Here is a 22,992-nt window from a genome sequence, read left to right as displayed (position 1 = left end):
GTCTCCATCCCATCCATCTGCCTCTGCAGGTAATTCATGGCCCATTACCCTTCTGAAATATCCACTGGAAAGAGCATTCTTATAGAACATAAACCCCTTATGAAACCACGTTCTCCTGTACTAAAAATCTTCCAGTCCCTCCTGTTAGTCATGAGCCAAAATTTAAACTGATTTCTCATCATGGAAAAATACACTGATGTTGATCTCCTTCTGTCTGTTTGGATATCAGACTCCTTTGTAGACCGTGTGCCTGATCTTCTGTTTCTGCTTTCATAGCTACTACTCATTTTGCATATCTAATCAACCCCCAGCATGCTCTGCATATTTTCTGTCAGTAGTAGGAAATAGCTGTGCCAGTATGAGATATGAGCACTGCCTTGTTACTGATAAATTACCCAACAGATAAGCATTCTCTAGCCTCTTAAGAAACAAAAAATACAGAACTATGGAAAGTTAGAAAAAATGGCAATGTAGTCTTGTGTTAAGGGTATAGGATCATTTGTATCCCGCAGCAGCTACGAAGATTTTAGCTGTGAGTTCTGCCTTACAAAGTAAATATGCTTGGCACCTTTAGGGCATTTCTTGAAGACAGGAGAATGCCAGTATTTGTTCCCCAGGCCTTCTTTATTTGTTGTGAGACTTAGACCTAGAAGACACCTTTATAATATTAACTGTTGGATCAGGATCTGGAAGCAAACTGACCACTAGTATGATCCTGATTAAACATGCATAAATTTACCAGGTTGTCTTTTGCTGATTGCTACACATAATGGCTGCTTGCCTTTCAAACTGTATAGCTCAGAACACATTTTTATGTTCCGATTTCATCTTTCAGGCTGGTGAATGAGAATGAAGTCAAGCAGTGGAGGGATCAGGCAGAGAAGTTTAGGAAAGGTGAGTACATCCTCTGTGTGAAATTTGGGCACTGCTGTATCAATCACTGAAGATTGCTGTCAGAATAGTCAGACTTTGTTTTCTTTTCTCCATATCACACATTCCCAGCTGAACTGGCAGACTTGTCAGCTTTATTTCAGAGTAAGCTCCATCTCTTTTGTTCCTGCACTTTATTTCATCAACCCTGCTTGCCTGTTCTTCCTAGATCATGCTGAACTGATGAGCAAGCTAGAGAAGAAGGAGAGGGAATGTGAGACGAAGACCCAGGAGAAAGATGAAATGATGAAGACACTGAACAAAATGAAAGACAAGCTGCAGAAAGAGTCCTTGGAGCTGCGCCAGGCCAGGGACCAGATGAATGACCTGGTAGCTCAACTTAATGAGTACTCGGTATGAGACTGGGACTCTTCCCATTCCTGTTTAAAGCCTGCTAACTAGTGAATGATGAACAAAAGAACATTATGAGTGAAGCTTTTTCTGTGGTTTGTACAGAAAGTCTGTCTAGCCAGCTGCTCATCTTTCAATAGAGAACAAAATCCCTGAGCTGGTTGAATAGATTGGATAATGCAGGAATGGGCTGCTCCATTCCTCTTCAGCCACCCTCTTTTGCCAAAGCTGGTGAGGCACATGCATCCTCTTCTAGGCACAGTTTTTATTGCTGAGGTGGCCCAGATTGTTATTTTGATGGAATAGAGAGAAATCTGCCCAATATGAAAGTAATTTTAGTGAAGAAGGAGGTTTCCTGTTGTGCTTCAGGAGCATCTGTGTTTCCTTGGAGCTTTGCAGAAGTGACGGGAAGAACTGCCTAGTGCTCCTGTTCCAGTAATTTGTCTGTCACAGTAATGTCTCTCTGTCACAGGACATAGCCCTGAGAAGTTAGACACTGCAAAAGGCAGATTACTTCCCTACTTTCCTTTCTTCTGCCACTTTGTGCTAGTAGGGCCTAAGACAGATATTCTGTATTTCAAATGCTAAGTTTTAAAACCCAGGAGTTCAAAAGTTCACAAGATTGAACTTTTCTCTTTCTTCATACATAAGGATAAAATAATACGTTTTGGCTTCTTTTACTAGCTTTCTGTTTTTCTGAGCCATTTATGGTTCCCTTTTTCAAGCTCTTCTCTACAACTTCAAGGGTTTGAAACTTTCTCTTAAATGAAAGCTGAGATTCCTCCCTTTATTGCATGGCTTTGAGTGCAGGAGGCTTTAAAGAAAACATCAAATATTTTGAGACTCATAATAAAATCACATCAGCTGGCAATATGGAGTTATTGTGCCGTTTAATCTGTTTGCTTTCTTTTTCTGTGTGTTTTTTTTTTCTCCAGCAAGGGGGCAGCATTTCCTTCCCAGCCCCGCCACCCCCTCCTCCAGGTGGTCCACTAGCATTGTCCTCTGCTCTGTCCTCTGCTCTCTCCTCCGAGAATTTGCCCCCACTACCACCTCCTCTGCCTTTCTCCAGCTGTCCCCCTCCTCCTGCCCCACCACCTCCTCCAGGAGGACCTCCTCCTCCACCAGGAGCACCGCCTTTCTTCAGCTTGGGAGTGCCACCGCTTTCAACAACCACCTTCAGCAGTACTGGTACCAGCCTGAAGAAGAAGTCTATCCCACAGCCTTCACACCCTCTGAAATCCTTCAACTGGGCTAAGCTGAGTGAGGTAAGAAGTTCAGTGCTCTCACTATTAACTGAATTTCTCTGTATAACTCATTGTTGATTAATGCCATGAAGTGCAAGGTGACAGAAGACAGTGATACTGTGGCTTTCCTTGGGCTGAGCCACTGGGAATCAGTAACTGTTGAGGAAGTTCTCCAGCAGCCCATCTCCTATGATGGTCAAGGTGCTGGATAGATTGAACTTCCTTAGATCTGTGCATACTGTTGGTTCAGCACAACTACATTGGTTCTAAATACTGTAAGACAGAGCTGCACATCTTCAGGGCTTTTGTGCCAGAGTTGCCTTCACTTGTGTATATGGTCAAAGGATGGACAGAGTTGGTGTGGGCAAGACACAGTGAGAATCAATTTCCAAACCCAGTTCCTTTACTCTGGCAGAAGCAGTCACCAAGGAGAGAAAGGTGACATCTTTCTCTACACCATTCTTTCATAGCTATGGGGCTAGCTGCTCTACTTGTGGCATGATTACAGCTTTGACTCTTGGAAATAAAACTCTGAAGTGGAAATACAGAAGAGGAATTGGATTCCTCCTGTTGCATTAATTTTCTGCTACCTTGGTTGCCTTCTCCTCCTCTCGAATCCTCTCTCTTCATTATATATATATATATTCCCTTTTCTCTCCTTTTCTTTATGTCTTAATTTTTAATTTTTTCTTAAACTTATTTAGAAAGAAGTTCCTGTGTTGAGTTTGGATGGCTGCCTAGAAACCCAGGTTCTCTTTTAGACTGAAATTCACCCAGGGCCCAACTCAGGCATTTGGAATGAGTGTCCAGGGACCTCTGGAATGCCACAAGAATTCTTTCTCCCCCTCTCTCCTTTTCTTTAAAATAAAGTGAAGTGAAATATTTGCTGCACCGTCTGTGCTTGTCTGTCAAGGCCACGTGGGGGGTGTGGGAGAGAATGTAAGGATAGGGATTTATTTTCCTTTGCAGAACATGGACTTAGTGATCTGACAACAACAAAAAAGAAAGAAATAATAACTAATATATGTATATATATGGATGTATATGAAAAAGGAGAGCCACAGGTGTTTCTGTTTAGTGTACAGTAACTGTAGGTTGATCCTGCCCTCTGGTTAGGAGTGAAGGCAGCTGTGCTAATAAAACTGAAGATCTGTGTGGTGAGGTAGGCAAAAGATGCTATTTTGAGGAAGGCACAATAGAGTGAAAAAAGGGCATAAGATAGAGAAGTTTTCATTTTGAGGTGTGCGTTAGTGCTTAGACCTAGTAAGGTCCTTGCAAAACTGCAGAGATAGAGGTGCAGAGTTGCCTCGCCTTGATCTTTGGGGTGCACTTTGTTATGGAGTTAAATGATTCTACTGGCCACTGAAGGCAATGCATTCTGGTGATCTCCATCAGAGGTCCTTGATTCCCTGCTTCAGTACCAAGCGCTCTCTTTCTTTTCACATGGATATGCATCCTGTGAACATAAAGACATGGGTAGACTGGGCAGCCTCACTCACCCTGTGTTTCGTTCCCACTGCAGCAGTTCTGCTGTGTTCTCCTCAACTGTCAAAGTAGCCACACAGTAATTACTGAAGACTCAACTCACATGCTGACTTGGGACAGCATATCACAGATTTTTGAGCATGGGGGCTGAGGCCTTATACAATGCATACTGAAGAAGTCTGATTAAAAAAAAAAATAGATCTAATGCCACATATGTGTTTATCTTTAAGACCCTGTCTAGTTAACAGAGTTCAAGGGCACATTTGCACCATGCAGTGCAGCAATGTGCAGTGATCTACTGTTGGAAACAGCTGCACTTGGGCATCAGAGCATGTCCAAAGAAGGACATCAAAACTGGTGAGTGGTCTGGAGAAGAAGCCTTATGAGGAACGGGTGAGGGAACTGGAATTGTTTAATCCAGAGGAGAGGAGACTGGAGGAGACCTTATCGCTCTCTACAACAACCTGAAAGGATGTTGTGGTGAGGTGGCATTCAGCCTCTTCTCCTGCAGAAGCAGTGATAGGATTAGAGGGAATGGCCTTAAGTTACACCAGGGGAGATTCAGGTTGGATGTTAGGAAATATTTCTTCTCCAGAAGAGTGGTTAGGCACTGGAGTGGTTGCTCAGGAACCATTTAAACTTGATTTTATTCTTTTCTGGGAAGATGCAGAATAAAACCTGCTCTCTACACTCCCTTCTGAAGTCTCAAACCCTCCGTTTCTGGCAGTTCTGCAATTCAGAAACCAGCCCATTCTGTAGCGAACTTTCATCATTCTTCCCATTCATAGGAATACTGTTCTTCGAAGAGAGTTTTACATACAGACAGGTAGATAGCAAGATTCTCATGAGTAGCTGTCAATTGAGTCACACCCAAATCCAGCTCTTGACATGCCCAGTGTTCTATCCCAGTGATGGCTGTAAGGACCATTCCTGAAGTCATGTCCACTGGCTCCCCTCAATATATATTTTTCCATTTCAGTATTTAATGGGACAATATGAGACAATGAGGAACTCAGAGAAACACTCTCAAGTTCAAATATATCCCTGAAGATTTATAAAGCAAGGTTTATAAAGCCAGCCTGGAAACTGAATGAGAATGAACACCCTGTCTGGATATTTCTGGCCAAGAATTGCAGTAGAAGCCAGAGTTAATTTTGTCTTCTATTCCTTTAGCTGAGATGAGCTTCCCAAACATGTATGTTGTGTTATAGTCAAAGAGTCATGTTTTTGCTGCTGTGAAAGGGAAAGCCACATGATTGCAAGGAACAATGCAAAGATATTGGCGAATCTGTTCAGGGGTGATTTCTGCTCCCATCTAGTATATGCTCTCCCTGCATATAGCACTGTAGCAATTTTAGCTGGATAGCCTTCCAGTCCCTTATGAACTCACAGATTACCTTTGGAGGGAGAGTGTTGGTTTTCCTCTGCAGTGCCTGCCCTGCCAGGAATTTCCTCCAGAACACTTCACGCTTTTATTTCCCCTTCATTTCATCCTTCCATCAGGTGTTTTTCCTTGCTCCTTCAGCCTTGTGGCTTAGCACATTTCCCTCATTCCTTTGATGACTGTGAATGGGAAGTAGAGCCTGTTCCTAATTAGTTCTGATAATGAAGTGTTAACACACTTTTTGCTGTGTAGGTGCAAGTCAGGTACTTCAGAGCTGGAGCCTGGGTGAGGGTTTAATTTCCACTTTTTGCTGTTCCTGGCTTTCTCTGCATCAGTGTTCTGCTGGTTCTTAATCTCCCGAGGTTTTCTCAGGTCTCTTTACAATCCCTTCTGTCCATTTCCTTTTTCTTTTAATCAGCACCTTCCTTATTTTTCCAGTTAATGAAGTATGTTAACTGTACACTTTATTAACTAAATGAACTGAAAGATACTGTGGTCAGGTGTGAAGCGCCTTGAATGAGTGTGAGTGAACACCCTTCAGAATAAATAATTGCTCAAAGGTTTTCTGACATTGCATGTACCTTAACAGTCACTGGGAAGGAGAAAGTAGTTCAGTCATTGTGTCCCCTTTGCTGGCAAATATGTCTATCCTGAGAAGATCAGCAGAAAACCTCAAATTCTCTCCTAGTTAAGAGTGACTGCTGTCTGTGGAAGGTATCGCTGCCCGTGCCAGATGATCTGTAAGGTCTCTTCGAATCCAAACAATTCTGTGATTAGTTAATACCTGTATTATAGCAGCTTATTTGGTCTAGGGCTGATGAGTAGCAAAGTTGGAGGAGTAACCTGTGCTTATCATGTAGTGTTTCTTTCCTTCATGCCAGTTATCTTCTAGAAAGCTAGGACAGCCTAGTATTTAAGGTAATGTACTGCAAAGATTTTCAGCATTTCCAGTTAATGTGTATGATGCTCTCTCAGAGATCTGAGTATATTTAATACCTGAGCCAAAGAACTCAGATAGACAGGGGAGACAATATAATAGGAAACAATTTGATTTCAAAAATTTAGAGCCTTAAAGGTAAAAGAAAATCTTAGATTACTTTAACAGGCAATCAGAGTAGAAACTGTACACCCTTTGAGGTTTAAACCAGAACACGGCAAAGTTTGCAAATTGGAATATGTGTCTTGAGATGATCATGCATCCTGTATCCTTCCCAAGCTTTTTCCTCATGATGGTGACACTTCTGTCTCATAACCACTGTCACTGCATTAAAGGATACACACTGTAGGATCGTGGGTGGTGCTTGATTTTGCTAGTCTTTGAATATGGCCTTTCATCGGAGACTTGCTGTGATGAAAAAAAATAAAAATTGCATGTTTAAAACAAATATCAAAACCAAAGAAAATAGAATTGGATGTACTTAGCTAAAAGGTTTCATTATCTCATGAAAATATGACCTTTTCTTTCAGGAGAGGATCCATGGCACAATCTGGAATGAGATTGATGATTTAAAGGCATTCAAGGTGTTAGATCTAGAAGATTTTGAAAAGATGTTCTCAGCATATCAGAGACACCAGGTAGGAGTGGACTTTTACATACTTTGTCTTCCTTGAATACACAGAGCTGGAAGGAACACACCTGATTGATTCTTGCCCACCTGCAGTCAAGTTGCATCATTTGGTGCTCTGCCACTATTAAAAAATCGCAAGACCAAAAGAAGTGGGGGAGGTTCAGATTTTATATTGGGAAAACATTATTCTCAGGGAGAATGGTTAAGCACTGGAATGGGCTGCTCAGGGAGTTGGTTGAGTTGCCATCCATGGAGGTGTCCAAGAAGCATTTAGATGTTGTTCCTAGGGACATAGTTTAGTGAGTAGATATTGGTGGTAGGTGGATGGTTGGATTAAGTGATCTTGGAGAACTTTTACAGTCTTGGTGAGTCTATGATTCTACATAGCGGGCAAAGTAGAACCTTCTGTTGTCATTATACTTGGTGGACAGCTATCAGAGACAGCACTTCCCAGGAGGTAATGCCCAGTACAACCTTGGTTTCCAAAAGCTCCTGAGCTTTATGCTCATGCTCAATATCTGTCTTTGTCTTATGTCTTTAATTTCTCTATTTTTGAGTGAAAAAAAATAAATCTGTAGTCACCCCAGAACTGAGCAAGGTAACTGAATTAGTTGCCTTTTGCTTTGTATCTTTTTTTCTTTTCATAAATATCTGATCCAACTGGCTAGGTGACAGAATCTGTCAAAATGAGAGATTATAACACAAACAGCATACTTTAAAAACAACCATTTATTAGAATGTCTTTTTTCCCCTCCTCTTTTTCTTGGAAAGCAAGTTACCTTCAATCCATCTATCTCCATTGAATGAGATTTAACAGGAGAGAGATTGTACTTGCACTCCCTGAACTCCTCCAGCTTTCATCTGTTTTTGGAATATGCTTGGAGAACTTCAATCTTTCCTGTTCTGCAGAATCAGATCATTGCTTTGGAATTTTAGGAAAAGACACAGACACGAATGTCATAAACAGCCTTTACGATTAAGCCCCACAATAATTATGGTAATCTAATTGTTATTATTCAGTACCTTAGAATGAACACATATAGCCCTTGCATTTGGACTTTTCCATTCATTCCTCTCTCTCCCTCATCATTATTTTTTGCAGTCGGATTCAGTAAACATAATGAATAACTTTTCTGATTTACCAGCTTGCAGTCACCTAGATAAACATCACAGCTTGAACTATGAAGACTGCAATGTTACCCATTGCATGATGGCATTTAATTTCTTATTCTTCTGCAAATAGCTGCTTAAGTGTGTCCCTCTCTCTCTCCGCAAATGTCACGCATTGAAGTAGAAAATTAGTTCACAGAGAGGAAGAAAGGCACATGAAACTGTGCTGCTGTAGAAGACTGGGTGTAGACCCTGTGCCAGCAGCTTAGTTATAGCAGAGAGCTTCCAGCTGTTGTGAAAATAGGCAGACTGTCATCTGTGGACAACAGCAACCATTGAGGTGTTATTCTAATGTAGTGGTTTTTGCCAATGTGTGGCATTTGAGGTGCAAATGCTGCAGCTTCCTCTCTAAAAGTGAATTTCCAAGGCATTGCCACATTTGTTACCCCAAATATAAACTCAAAAATGTACTGGTCTGTTGATACCTAGTTAGAAATAAATTTATGTCTATATTACCAGCAACTGAAAAGGTAATACATGTATGTATGTGTTACATGTATGTAGTACAATATGTCATTTAAAAATGACATATTCAGGAAATATCATCATGGCTTTGTGCAGTCAAGTGTATTGATACCCTTCCAGCTTTCATTTTCATTTCACATTTCTAATTCTTTTTTCGTTTGTATTCTGTTGATATTACTTTAAGTAATGCTTTCTTTTTCATCCATATTTACTCAAATGAGAACTAAATTCCAAACAACAAATCCTCATATTTCCATTTTCTTTTTTAATCAAGGGCAGGCAACCAAAATTGCTTTTGAATCAAATTCTTATGAGAACTTTCCCAATTGATTCACACTTGGTCTTTTCTCCTCTTCTACTTTATTGATACTCCACTCTGGCCAAGTATGTGTTTGCCCTCAATTTGTGACTTTTAAACTTCCTCCAAATGCCTGTAAAGAAAAATGTCAGCGCAAAACCCTGCTCTTTTGCGTCTGAAATGTTGAATGAGTACAGACAAAGGCATTTCTTTCTTTGCTGCTATTTAGTATGATCTTATTTTTTCAGTTTCATCTATATCTAACAGCTTTTTTTTTTTTTTTTTTTTTTTTTTTTTTTAAATGATGCAGGATCTCTTCTCCTCTCTCAAGCCCAGTGTGTTATTTTGGGTGGCTGTTAGGAAAATTGTCCAATGTAGAGAAAGTTGGAGCAAGAGTTCTTACACGTGTCTTTTGACTTTGCTCCAATCTGACTGTGTAATATTGACCTTTTTGTTCAACGTATCTGATGTTTTCCTGGAGTATAGAATAAGTCATGAAATAGTTGGTGTCTGTTAGCCAGTGCCGCTGTAAGAGTTTTTTTTTTAGTACTTACACGGTGCTTTTGGCTATAAGCTGTTGGCTCTAAGTTGTTAAAGCTATAATGTGCCATTGAAACAAGTTGTTACTATTAAAGGCAAACTATGCCTGTGCATTAAGGGAGGAGAACTGACCCTTGATTTTTAACCTTGGCAGTTCTTTCAGTAAGGCTCTGGACTAGATTTGTAAAGGTATTTGAGCATTATCCCAGTTAATGTTTCTAGACCTTAGAGATTTATGGTTTGGAAACTGAATTTTATTCATTTCAGAAAAGACCTAGAACACTTATTTCCCTAACACCTGCTGATTTAAAATATGTAAAGAAATGCTGAAATACCTTTAAACCATTTGAGCTAGTATTACCTGCTAAGAAAATGGTGTGTGTCTAAATTCAGCTGCCTTGTTAAATGTGGTGTACTTCTCTGTGTCTGACTTTTGGCATGTTTCCTTCTTTGTCATTTGTGGCTGCTGCCTGCATAGGACCTGCTAACTAACCCCTCTTCCTGTAAGCAGGTGAGTATCACTGTCTGCCTTCTGATCCTCTCACAGCGCTTGGGAAGGAGGCACTGCACCATGCTGTTATAGAATCATGCTTCATCTCATTCCAGTCTTTCATATGTCCTTATTCCTCTGCTTCCTTGGTGGAGAAGGTAGTGAAAAAAAATAATTCTTCAGTTGTGTTAGCTTTGCTACAGAAAGATGTAGTTCCTGCTCAATTAGCTATAACCACTCTGTGGTTTCTGCTGGTGTCTCTGTAGTTCCCATTTTGATGATTCTGAGCAAAAAGACCAGATGCAAAGTATTTCTTATTTTATTCATTATATAAGCAAAATTCCTGGGAGAGACTTTTGAGAAGAGCAAGACTCTTACAAGGGGATTTTTCAGATGTCATGACAAGTGTCTTTGGCATTATAAGAAAGTAGTTCTTGCTGTGAGTACTCAGGGGACTGTAGCTAGAATGTTTCCTCTGTTACTGGAGGAGACAAATAAATGCATCTAGGCCGCAAACTGTTTATCATCAAGGCAATGTTTACCATAAAACAAGTCTGTGCGATAATGTAGATTTTTGAATTTGTAATTAAAATCTCAAATCTGAAATATAATACAATACTGTTTGAAGTATACAACACAGTTTTAGCCCACGTGGAAAGACTGTAAAGAATAATGGGATAAAATGTAGACATTGTTTTGTAGGTTGACAACAGCTCCAGCTGTTCTTGCTCTTTGAGTTTGGCTTACCCCACAAAAGCTGGTCGCTACTGCCTCCTTGCTCTTCTTTTTCTGTGTCTAAGAAAACACAGATAGTCCACATGCAATCTGTTTTTCTTCAGTTAAGTTTGCAATCTGGCTTCAGTAAAACCTGAGGCTTCATCTGCTTTTGCTTACACAGAACTCCAAATGTCTATAAATATCTTTCTCCTCAATATGAGTTGGAGAGAATATATTTTTAGATGAGACTAGGCCACTCCTTATGACCAAGGAGTGGGCCATATCTGAATAGTTCAGGTATTCATCTCTGTTGAACCTTCAGGGCTGGGGAATTGAAACGGGATGCAGACTGTTATACTAATCCCTCCTGCATGGCTTTAGGGGAAGCCATCTGAATGCACTGCATAGCCAAGCCTTGAAATATACAGTATGTAGCCAAGCCCTGAAATTACTTTATTTTTTTTTCTTTTTCCTTGGGATGGGTGCTGTATAATGGTAACCAGCTGTACTTGCCTGCAAACACTAGCTAGTGAGAGACAGTGAAGCTTTTAAATTGGGAACAAAGCACAGACCTAGAAGTACCTTGCTTACCTCTCACTGTTCAATAGCTGCCTATCTCCCTATTCCCCTGCCCTCCTCCCCAAAAACTGAGGAAATATGGAAAAATTGGACATTTCTGCATACATCCTAGGACTACGCTGCTCTTCTGTTTTGTTAGTTTTTCTCAAAAATAATAAACTTGCTAAATGGTCTTTTTTTTTTTTTTTTTTTTTTCTTTCCTTCCTTAGAAACTCTTTTTGATTTGTCCAGTAGTTTTGTGTCTTCTTTCTTTCCCAGCTGGACACTCTGGGCTTCTCAAGCAGAACTATAGAGTGCATGTCTTTGGCTAATGGATTGTACCTGCTTATATTGGTAGTGGCTCCCTGCAACGCATTTTCATGTGGTTGTATGAATCCTTTGTGTATCCAGGAGCAGCACAGGCTTATTATGCCTGTACCATGACCTTAAATGGGAAGTAACAGTATGAAACTCTGCAGGGTTTACATTTAAATTTCACAAACTTGGGTATTAAAAAATCAATAAGTGGATTAATCAGGAGAGCAGTAAACCCTTCAAAAGCATCATATTAGGAGTTAGTAACTCAAAACAGACACTAAAATAATAAGATCTTGGCTGAAAAGCTTTCAGTCCAAGGCAGTAAATCTAGAAATTCCACACTTGTCACAGTCTTAGGGGTATCTGCTGTTGACCACACTCAGGGAAAGGACACTGGACAGGATACAAAAGGTTCAACCCAGCATGTTTGCTGTTATGTCCAATGGAAGAGATCACATATTAATTTGATGGATGCATTCAAAGCTGGATTATACTAGTTAGTTTCAAAATCTCAAGGAACGATGAGTGAAAATGAGTGAAAATGAAAAGGCATTTTTAAAGAAATTCCAGCAACAGCTAGCTGGGAAGATAAAAGCCATCCTGTTTATGGTTTCTTCTGCTGATTACTTGGGAGCTATTATGCAAGATTATCACTTTTTATCATCACCTCTACTTCTGTTTAAAAAATGGTGTTAATAGATGGAAAATGGAATTACAGAAAGCCAGTCTCTAGAAGTACAACAAAATCTATGTCTGATGTTTAGGCAGGACAAGGAGTCAGAGACTTGTGGATGATCAGACTAGTTCTGCAATTAGTTTCTCTCTATGCTCTGTGTGAAACATGTTGAACTGGTATTTTCCAGGGTTTATCTAGGTGGTGAGTTTGGTGATGGGGATATACAGAAGACTTTGGGAAAAGTTGTTTTCTTCGTGTTTAATTGCATTAATTCATTTAAAAAGAGAAGCTAGCTCAAATGTAGTCATTAACAACTTAGTAAAATATGTAGTCTGATAAAGGCCATCTTGCCCTACTGCATCTCACATGTAGCATGGATTAGATTGGTCCAGTGGCAGCTTTAAGAGATGATGAAAGAATTTTTCCTGATTGGGCTGCAGCAGGAAGCTTTTGCAAAAGACATCCAGCTGAAGGGTATGCTAACAATACTAGTGGGCTTTAACATATGTGCCCAGTTTTTCTGTCAAACTAGATTTACATTAATAATGATCTACATAATAATATCACAACTGTTCATAGAGTGAATCCACTAGGTTAGAGTCGGGTCCAGTATTTGGTGATCTTACAGGTGATAATGAATGACTCCTGTCTAGTAATACATGCTTTACCTATATGTTTTCTGGCCTTCATGCTTTCTTTTCTTATCATGTCGGTGGATTTGCCCAATTTGGGATTTTTTATTTTTTTTTTTATCATACTGAACTAACTCTATCAGCATTGGGTGAGTAGATAAGGAAAAACATGATACTGACTGTCTTCCCCCCCACCTTTTGAATTATATGCAGAAAGAGATGGGTTCAACAGAAGACCTTTACCTCTCCACACGAAAAGTGAAAGAACTCTCTGTGATTGATGGCCGGAGGGCCCAGAATTGTGTTATTCTCCTGTCCAAGTAAGTGTGCTAAGCCTTAGCTTACAGTGTAAGCTGTGGTCAACACAGAGGCAAGAGGGGGGTAGAATTTAACAGACATGTACTTTTTCTTACCTAGTCCAGCTGTCCAGTACCTGTAGCACTTCAAACAAAATTCTTTTGCAGCTTAATAAAAGCAAGTGCTTTTGTGAAGTGTTAGCTCTCTTAGTATGTACCCATGCACTCACATTTTGTTTATTAAACAAGTAGACATAGAAACCAGGATGTATCTGAATACATCACCAAGACCTATCTGTACTTAAGGGCAGATGAAATGAGCTGGTTGGCAGTGCTTCTTCTTCACTCTGAGCGATGTCTCCCATGAGGTTTGTATGTCATTTAGCTCAATTTGTTGTGTATGTTGTTTTCTAAATGTTGCTGTAAACATCTCCTTGGAATACAGCAGTGTTGAGAGTGGTGATCATCTTTATCATTTTTGGAAGTTAGTTAGAAAGTTGGCAAATGTAAGAAAAGATATTTACGAACTATGTCTTTTATTTGTATATATGGCTTCAGAAACCATGATTCAACTTTGTATGCTCAAGTAATGACCCCATGCTTTCACATGCTATGACATCAGGGCTATCTGTATGTTTTTCATGACTTTCTGCCAACCTGTTTACTGGGCTAAATATCTATCACTAAACAGCAAATTTGTACAGGGACATGAACCACCATCTTACCTTCCCTGTCAGAGGCAGGAAGCAAGACTGGGAAACCTGTGGCAGTACTGATCTTGAAAACTGTTCCATTGATTAGCAGAAAGTGCATCTTTGTGTGATTGTCTGCTCTAGCAAGGTAACAGTTAAAAGCAGAGCTGCAGCCAGACCACCAGGACTGGAGTGAGTTCTTTCCACTGTTTGGTGAAAACTGGAGGTGCTCATTATGCTACATATGTGGTATTAGCCTGCATGTCAGCAGGACCCCTACCACCCAAACCAGCAAGGAGGGAAGGGTTACGTTTCTCTCTGCAGTAGTTGCCAATGCATGTTTTTGCTGGTGTTGGCAGCTGACTGCAGGCTGGGACAGAGGTATAGGGGCAACAGGATTTTCATGCTGTTTGACAGACCTGTGAAAGTGTATCTGAGGCTCAGATTAAGTCATGTAAGCACATGGAACACTTCCTGGAGTAACATAATGTGCGCAGGTGGCTGGGCTGAGGAGAATCCAAGAAAGTTGTCCATGACTTGCTCTGACACTAGATGTTTATTTTTAAATAACTTCTATCCCATAAACAAGAGAAAGTATAGGTGGCAGCAGCTTGCTTTTCACTATTCATCTCTTCTGCCATGAAAGTCTTGCCTATCCTATCCTATGAAATTCTCTCTGAACAGCGAGAGAGAGAGAAAGGACAGTCCCCATGATGTGTCATACCTCCTGTTGTCTCCAGAAAAGTGATCTTGGTGCACTAGCCTTGCAATTCAGGGTATGCAGCGTGTTCTCTCCAGGTGTGCCATGAAGCCAGTAAGTGTTGAGTTGCTGGTTTGGACTCAAGAGCTGAAAAGCTCCTCCAAAAAGAAATATTCTGGTCTTACTGTTAGCAGGCCCCTCACTACAAGAAAGATATTGAGGCCCTGGAATGTGTCCAGAGAAGGGCAATGAAACTGGTGAGGGGTCTGGAGCACAAGTCTTATGGGGAGTGGCTCAGGGAGCTGGAATTGTTCAGTCTGTAGAAGAGGAGGCTCAGGGGAGACCTCATTGCACTCTACAACTTCCTGAAGGGAGGCTGTAATAAGAGGGGTTTGGCCTCTTCTCCCAAGCAACAAACAGGACCCGAGGAAATGGCTGCAAGTTGTACCAGAAGAGGTTTAGATTAAACATAATGAAAAACTTTTTCTTGTAGAGAGTTCCAGAGGCACTGGAATGGCCTGTCCACAGAGTTGGTAGAGTTGCTGTTCCTGGTGGCGTTCAAGAGGTGTCTGGACAAGGAGCTACAAGATATGGTCTAGTGGCTTGTGGAAGCAACAGTAAAGAGTGGACAATTGGACTAGATGATCTTGTAGGTCCTTTCCAACCTTGTGATTCTATGATTTGGGCCTAACAATGCCTACCAGTTTGCACTGTGCCCTGTTAACTTTGCTGTCACCAGGGCTATCATTAACTAAGATGGTTTCATGCTTGTCACAGATAACTTTACACCCAAGATATCAGAAGTATCTCATAGCTTGGACCAGGATTGCTTCTCCTCCCCAAACCTCCCTTTCAAAGACAACTAGGAAAACAAAAATCTTTGGGAACTAAAATGGCATCTCTGTATTCCTGACTCTTACTGCACTTTCTGCTTGCATTGGTCTGTTGTTGAGGATAGCAATTGGGAGGATTGGCTGCAGACAGTAATCAAAAGGATTATACAACCCCACTGCAGTTTTTTTTTTCAGTATCCCAGTACTTCCTCCTCTAGGCTAAACCCAGAGGGAGAGATGCTCCTAGCCAAGTCTTCCCTGCTTGCTGCTATGTCCTTGCTTCTCCTGCAGTGCACCTTACACGTGTACAGACACATGCAATGAGAAAATATTTTAAAATGGTGAAAAACAAAGAGAGTTTGAGCAACCCTGAGCTGCAGCCCCAGCTTTCAGGTTGCCACAGTATCTGCCAACAGCTGTTTCCAATTTACTCTTACTGTGCATATATCCCTGTAGTTTATTCCCCCTTTGTTTACACTAAACTGCCATGTCCTTTAAAGTAAAATAGCTGCATGGGTTGGGTTTTCTTTCCCTCCACTACTCAAATGTTTTTGTTTTACTAACACTGTGTTAGAAGGGGTCAGGCAGAGCTCATATTTCATCTGATCCAACAAGCCAAAATCTAGCTAGAGTGAGAAAAAGATGTCTCTTGCTTTGTTTCATAGAGAAACTGGAGCATGGTGGACTGAAAGGAGATGAAAATTGAATTGTTAGTTATTTTTTGATAACAGTGAGGAGATTCATCTCAATTCATCTCTGTTCTCATCTCAATTTTCATTAGTAAAAAAGAAGAAAAAAAGGTGGGGAGGGTGGTTCAGCTACTTGATAGCAACATCTTTCAGTTCTCCTTCAGTGGAAGGATGTGATAGTTCTTGTTTAATGAAACCTGATGGATCCAGAACCAAGTCCTTTCCTATAGGCCAACTGAAAAGATTTGAACAGGCATAAGATCCGTTTATCTCACAGTGTTTCCAGTAGGCTATAATTCAACCAAGGCGTGGAACCATCTGTCTGTGGTAAGTCCAGGCGCCCACTGTCTTCAAATCTGGCTTTCTTAATGGTGTTTCCAATGTACAGTTATTTCTGTCACGCTGGAAACCTGCTATCCCTCATGAATTTCCTGATGTCTTCAGTTTCCACCAGGCTGGAGAATTTACTGTCAGACTTGTGTGGTCTGGAAGAGCCATCCCAGATCCCTGTGCTTCCCTGCTTTCGCCTCACAGCTGGAAACTTCTCTGACCTCTCTCACCAGTATGGCTTCTCTTTCCCTTCATTACTTAAATAACAGATAGTATTTTCACTGCTCTAGTCTTTTTATTATACCACATCTGAAAACGTTCCTTACAGAACTTGCCTATGGCTTGTATCTCTTACTGTTTTGTTCTGTGAAATGCTCTTCAGAGGTCTGGTCTTATGAGAGACATCACTCACATGGAGCATACATGGACTCTATACTTATAGAACAAATTATTTTGCTTGAATTCCAGCAAAATGATTATGTCAGAGTTGTTCTGAGATGTATTTGTTATTCCTGTGGCCCAGCTAGTCAGCAGTAACCCTCTCAAGAGGTTTGAAACAGTAGGAATGCTAGGAAAAACTCATAAATACAGTTAGTAGCAGAAGGTTACGCAATCTGACTAAACAAAAATAATTTTAAACTTTAATGTCTTAGTAGTCATATACTGTGAACCAGGCTTAGCAAGCAGCTGTACGAGAAGTCTGTGTCTTTCATGGTTGTTTTAGACATCTATCAATGAGGGAGAAGGGACTTGTGCATCACTTCCAACCAGAATACTGAAGAGACCGAGTATTTTTCTCTCATAGCTGTGCCTCCTCAGAGTTTTTAAATCCTTCTAGGTCAAACATTAAGGGGATGAGCTGTTCAGACAGCATTGATCTCCATGTGCTGCCTGTGCAGTTCCCCAGCCCCCATGTGCTTTTCTGCCATGTGGCAATACAGTTTTCACCCTTATTTTAAGGCAGATTCTAAGTACTATGATAATTTGGGGGTACAGATCATATCTTGATATCAAAACAGTTCATCAGACTCAGCAGTTCAATTCTTCTGTCTTGATCAGGCAATATACGCTGCTTCCTGGTTCCTGGAGGAATTTTCTGTTTTTAAGTAAATGTCTACAAAAAAGTCCGGAGTATGATAATCCTCAGAGTTCAACTGAACATATCAGCCAATGCCATTCTGTCTTAAATCACGAATAGGAAGCAGTAGGTAGGGCTGTGATTAAGGATGAACAACTGTCTCATCAATATGTCACTGTTGTTTGGGGATTCCCATGTTTGTCCCTATTTGGTTTAGAAAAATGACATCTTCTTGGTAGGAAATTGAGAGTGTTTGGATGCAAAGTATGATGGTCACTCATGAGCTTTCTCTGAACCTGGAAAAGAAAAAAGAAGGCTGTTTCTTCATGCACTTAGCAAAATATTTTCACAATGAAGTGCTGAAAATGCACTGATAGATTTTTGCCCAGTACATTGATTCAGTGGTGCAAGTTGTATGTGATAGAAGTCTTCACTGTTGTTCTCAAAATGTACGACATTGTGTTGTTTGAGGTCGTGCTCACACATGAAGAAGGGCAAGGCCTGTTTTACTGTTTTCAGCTAGCAGCAGCAGTGTCACACTTACTACTGCTAGCATCTTCACAAGCCCTGTGGTTTTAGTTCAGTCTTGATATACATTAAAACCAGTCCCATTCTCCAAAGAAAAAGGAAGAATGGAAACATGGTAATAATGTAGCAGCAATGCTATTCAAAGTTCTCTGGTAGCAGGCAGACACGCTGCTTTCTTAAAAGCTAAGATCCGAGGAATAAACCCATGAAGTGACTCACTTTTTCATCTATGGAGGGAGATGGTTAATAAGCAACAAATATTCTGTTTTGATGCGTGGAAGAGAGGAATGAAGGGGGGAGGTTACTCTGATTTAAATCAATGGGTATATTTAAGAATGAGAAATGAGTGAGCACTGGGTGTCTGAGAGGGAAGTTGATGTAAAGCTGCAAAATGTCTCCCAGGCATGTTCAGAGACAGGCTGCTGACTTTCTCCAAGAGGATGAAACAATAAACCACTTGATGTCTTCAAGTGAAGCTGGTGTTAAATCAGCCGAGGTGTCCTGGGGAGATTAGTGATGAATTGCCCAGCAGAGTCAATAGAGATTATTTATGAAGCCAGAGGGGATAGAGGGAGGCAGCTTAAGTACCATATCAGAAGTTATTTGGTACTTGTTGAATTTTAACATTGCTTGAAGATGACTCAAGCAGTTGGACTTCCATACGCTGCCACCAGATGTATGGGTAAGGGGAGAAGGAGGGAGTGTTCTCATTAATGATCTTTTCCGTTGCTCTTTTGACGTGTCAGGCTGCTTTTGAACAAAACCAAGGTTAATATCTGTGCTCTGAATTGGTGTGCTGCAGCTGAAGAAAGAGGTACAGTCTTTTCTCCTGGTTATGTTTATTTCCTAAATTCTGATGCCAGGATTGTTGCTTTGGTGTAGAAGTGTGAGGCAGAAAGAATGCTTAAGTTCTATGCTGTTCTGAATAGAGTTGTCTCCAGCAGCTGGAGGAAGAGTGTCTGGATCTTTGAAGCTTGTAAGAAAGTCACTGCAAACTTTTTAGTAGGCACTTGATTTACTGAAATGCAATTTCTGCAGTGTAATTTTTTGGGCTGCAATTCCACATTAATTTGCTGTCTGTACCTCGTGAGTTTTGGGCTCTGAAGGATGCCTCTGTTTAGTTCTAAATGGAAAGAGTTTATGCATCTGCTTTAGGTTCCTCTTTAATCACTTCACCTGTTTCTGTTTAAAAGCAGCACATCTGTTTCATATTACCACTGTCCATCTTTAAGATCTACTGCATGACTGAGCATTAATTTTGAAGATACAAGAAAAATCACTTGATTAAGAATTTTTGGCCAGTTATTCAGCCAGTTTTTACTGGGAAGATCCCTGTTTAGTGGTGTTGATGCTTAGTACTCTTGAAATATGTCCCACCTCAAAGAAGACTGCTTTGGAAGAGTAAGCTTGTTTTGCCATAAAACCTTCTGTACTTGTAATTGGATTGGTAATAATTGAGGATGCACACCTGCAGGCATCATGACCCCATTATAGGCCTGTAAGTGACTAAGTTAAACTGCTTCTCAGCGGGGGGCTGGTAAGCTTTCTGGTTCTCTCCACTGTGGGCTAAACCATCCAAGCCAGATGTTTTTCTGCGGATGGCTGGGCACAGAATCATTCAAGAAATCAAAGTGTTTGTATAACTGTCTGTCCTTGGGGCTCTCCATTATTTTTGAACAGATGATGTTTCCAAGTGTATTTAGTAATGATAAATGGCAGCAAACAGTGGAGCTTGGAATCCAAAGTCCTCAGGCTCCTGGACAGAATAGTGAGATCTGCAGTAATGTGAGCCACACTTTCTGTGTTGTTAATGTGCCTCAGACCTCCCTGTTTGGTCATATTTACTGAGTTCTCAAACACACGCACACGGGATCTCTGTGTAAAGAGGTGGTCAGTGTACTAATTGTTTGAATTATTTTCATGGAAAAAATGAACTTTTTTTTTTACTTTTTTTTTTTTTTCTTCTTATAAATCTTGAGTGAAAGTAGCAACGCCATCGCCAGCAAAAACCATGGTGTTCATGGATTGGCCTCTTGTCTCTTCTCTGACACACTCTGCACCTATGTCACAAGATACAAGCCCTTTGTGTGGAGGCCAGATTCTGGAAAATGTAAGGGTGTGCTTTGTGACACTTCTAAAAGTGTAGGCACCAAATTGTCTGGGCATGTGTACGTGTGTCTTCTAAGAGCCAGGCCCACACCCAAAAATAAGCTTCTCAAGACTCAAGCAGTCACGATGTTTGATCAGCTCAGGGTCATGCAACCATAGACTTCACAATTCATGATTAGTAAAGCCAAAAGAAACTTCAGCTTTCTGATTGAGAATGTAGGGTTTTATGCAGAAGCCTGTGTACTGAGGTTTGTTGTTTTGATCTTGAGTGAAAACTGATGACCTAAAGCAAAAAGTTTTCAGCCTTTCACTCTAAACCTTCTAATCCTTTTATTTCTCAAGTACAGTCTATTATGAATGTTTTGTGGTAATTCTTATTTAGCTGTTTGCCTTCCTTGTCAAAAGCAGTGGACAGTTAGGAGTAGAGTGAGAGTAATTAGTTAAGTGGTGTAATATTGAAAAGCTTTTGAATTTCTGCTGATTCACATTCTAGTTTCCAGCTGCTGGTTGTATTGGACAATATTAAAATGTTTTAAGTTTCTCAGATTTAGTAGTATTTCCTGTCTGTAAAAATAAAGCTCTTTCTTTTGCTTTTACGTAGAAATGTGATTCTATCCAACTGGCAATAGGAGTGTGAAATTTGAATGTGGAATTGGTTAGCATGGAAGACAGAAACAACCTATCTCTTGTTTGTATTCACAATTTCTTTTTCTGCTGTTAATTATATTGATTGTAGAAGATCCATGGAGACTGCGGGTTTCTCTCCTCAAATATTTATTTTCAGTTTTTCCTGTTTCAGTCCCCAGATTCTTCTGGATGGTTCTCCCCTGTTCTGCTAGGGAGGTCAGTGAGGGCGTTGTGAGTGTGGAACGGCAGTATAGAATTTGTTGCTTGCAGATATGTTTATTGTCACCTGCACTGAGAACCACCCATTAATTTCTGGCAGTATATCAAACAGCCTCTCAGTGATCCTTAATTTTGACTGTTCTGCCCTGGATTTCAGTTGGAGAGCCTGAAGTTTTGTTTTATTGATTCCTTGTTTAGTTGTAACTGATGATTCTTGCCTATTGCATACAGGTATACAGGAGTAGGTGAGAAGGAAAATATAATTTTAACACCTCAGGTATTAATGAAATAAGCTTATGTTCTTAGGGCTTGTTGCATATTGGATATGAAACATGGACTTTTCTGTGATATCAATTCCTTTTTTTCAGCTGAGACTGCTAACAGAATGAACTTAGCAAGCACAAACAGAAACCATTTTCTCAGATTTGTCATGGAAAGATCAAAATCATTACTCATTACCTTCAATATTTAAAAGTAGAGGTAAAGCGTGAGCTCACAATCGCTTACAAGCCATGCAGATTTGCAGGGGTTTTGTGCTATGAAAGGGTGAGATATTTTGATGAAGGAGGAAACTGGAAGCACTTTTGATCTATGAGGACTTGAGTTTTGTTAATTGACATGTATGTAGGTAGTGTGTATTTGATTTACTGAAGTGGATTTAAAAAAAAAAAAAAAAAGAAAGAAAGAAAAAAGAAAAATTAAAAAAAAACCCAACACATTAAATAGAAAATCTCAGCCTGTTAAACATAGTTTCACATAGGTCCTTCCCACAGCTCTTTTGTATTATTTGTAAGGGCAGCTTTTCAGATTTCCTGTTTTCTGAACTGTCAGAGTAACTTTTCAGTAATGGTGGAATGTTGGTACTGTTGAAAGGTTGAAGCTGTCAAATGAAGAAATCAGACAAGCAATCTTGAAGATGGATGAGCAAGAAGACCTAGCAAAAGATATGCTTGAACAGGTGAGTAAGATTGCTGTCAGCTATACCTTATAAGTAAATTTCTCACTGCCTTTTTCTCAGCCAGATTAAATGGATGTATGTGGTGGTTGTGCCAGTCTGTCTGTGGATGTGAATTGCATGCTGGAGCACGAGAAATACTATTTTTTCCCAGTGTCATCAGGCATATCTCCTTTATCCCTCTCTATTTGTGTCTACTTGTGTCAGGTTGAATTTGATCCCTTGGGCTTTTGAGTTTTCAATAACAGTATACTTTTCCTGATGCAATATATGTATCGTTAAAATTGGTATGGGGTTTGCTTTCGTGTACTCTCTTCTTACCTGTGAATTTTCCATGACTTTTACAGTATGTTTATATACTATTCATCTTTTCTTTTTTCTTAGTGTGTTCCCTTGCCCAGCTTTTCCATTGGGAAGGGTCATGAATCAGATTGTGATGGTTACAGCCAGGACTCTAACCTCTAAGAAGGGAACTTGCATTCTAACTAGAATGGTTAGAAAGAAATTGAGAGGCTTCTGTCCTGAGTTTGTACACCATGGAGCTTGTAGGGAAAGCAAAACAGAACAGTTAGAACACCATTCCTCCACTTTTCCCATTTAGAGTGGATGAAAGATGATATTTTGACCATAGTTGCAAATGATAAAATTCCTTAGGAGGCACAAAATGTTATAATTCTCACCTCTGTGACAAATGTAATTACTTCTTTGCGTGCAGTCACCATACTTAATCATGTACTAAAAGCTATTCCATTTTGGAAATGTGTTGCCTGCTTGTCATCCTAACTGAATGCTTGCAGCTGCTTTACAAGTCACTGCAAACTGCTGATGCTCCACACCTTTGAGTACCACACTTTTGTGGGGTGGGATGAAATATTAAAGAAATGGTGAAAATCGCTTCTCACAGGCAGTTTTGTCCTTGTGGGTGTGTACTGAGGCTGCATGCATGGCAGTATTTATAACCAGACTAAAGCACAGCTACCGCTAGTTATGTCAAAAATCTGTCAAAGTATGAGCTTTTAAGGTCAGCGTATGAATAGCAGCCAGTGTCAGATACACATCTAGTGGCTTGGTTATTGTTTATTGTTTCCGCAGAGTAGGGCGGACCCAAGA

General features: G+C 40.3%; 1 protein-coding gene across 13 annotated transcripts in view; it reads left to right on the top strand.

Annotated features, from left to right (window-relative positions):
* Window positions 1-22,992, top strand: part of DAAM2 (dishevelled associated activator of morphogenesis 2) — a 186,393-nt gene that overhangs the window by 138,502 nt on the left and 24,899 nt on the right. For 8 of the 13 annotated variants that reach the window (XM_015857503.3, XM_085543155.1, XM_015857504.3 and 5 more), the window contains 7 exons: window positions 836-894; window positions 1,100-1,284; window positions 2,217-2,546; window positions 6,862-6,969; window positions 9,914-9,946; window positions 13,040-13,146; window positions 21,801-21,885. In XM_015857503.3, the coding sequence (XP_015712989.2) occupies window positions 836-894; window positions 1,100-1,284; window positions 2,217-2,546; window positions 6,862-6,969; window positions 9,914-9,946; window positions 13,040-13,146; window positions 21,801-21,885 (907 nt within the window). The remainder of the gene's footprint in view (window positions 1-835; window positions 895-1,099; window positions 1,285-2,216; window positions 2,547-6,861; window positions 6,970-9,913; window positions 9,947-13,039; window positions 13,147-21,800; window positions 21,886-22,992) is intronic. The other 5 variants (XM_085543159.1, XM_085543158.1, XM_015857505.3 and 2 more) reach the window with 1 other exon arrangement.

This window comes from Coturnix japonica, chromosome 3 (genome assembly GCF_054131305.1).
Source record: "Coturnix japonica strain WE chromosome 3, WE-NBRP24, whole genome shotgun sequence".
NCBI classification, from domain to species: Eukaryota; Metazoa; Chordata; class Aves; order Galliformes; family Phasianidae; genus Coturnix; species Coturnix japonica.
The sequence above is the reverse complement of the archived record's forward strand: the minus strand, read 5'-3'. Positions and strand labels throughout refer to the sequence as shown.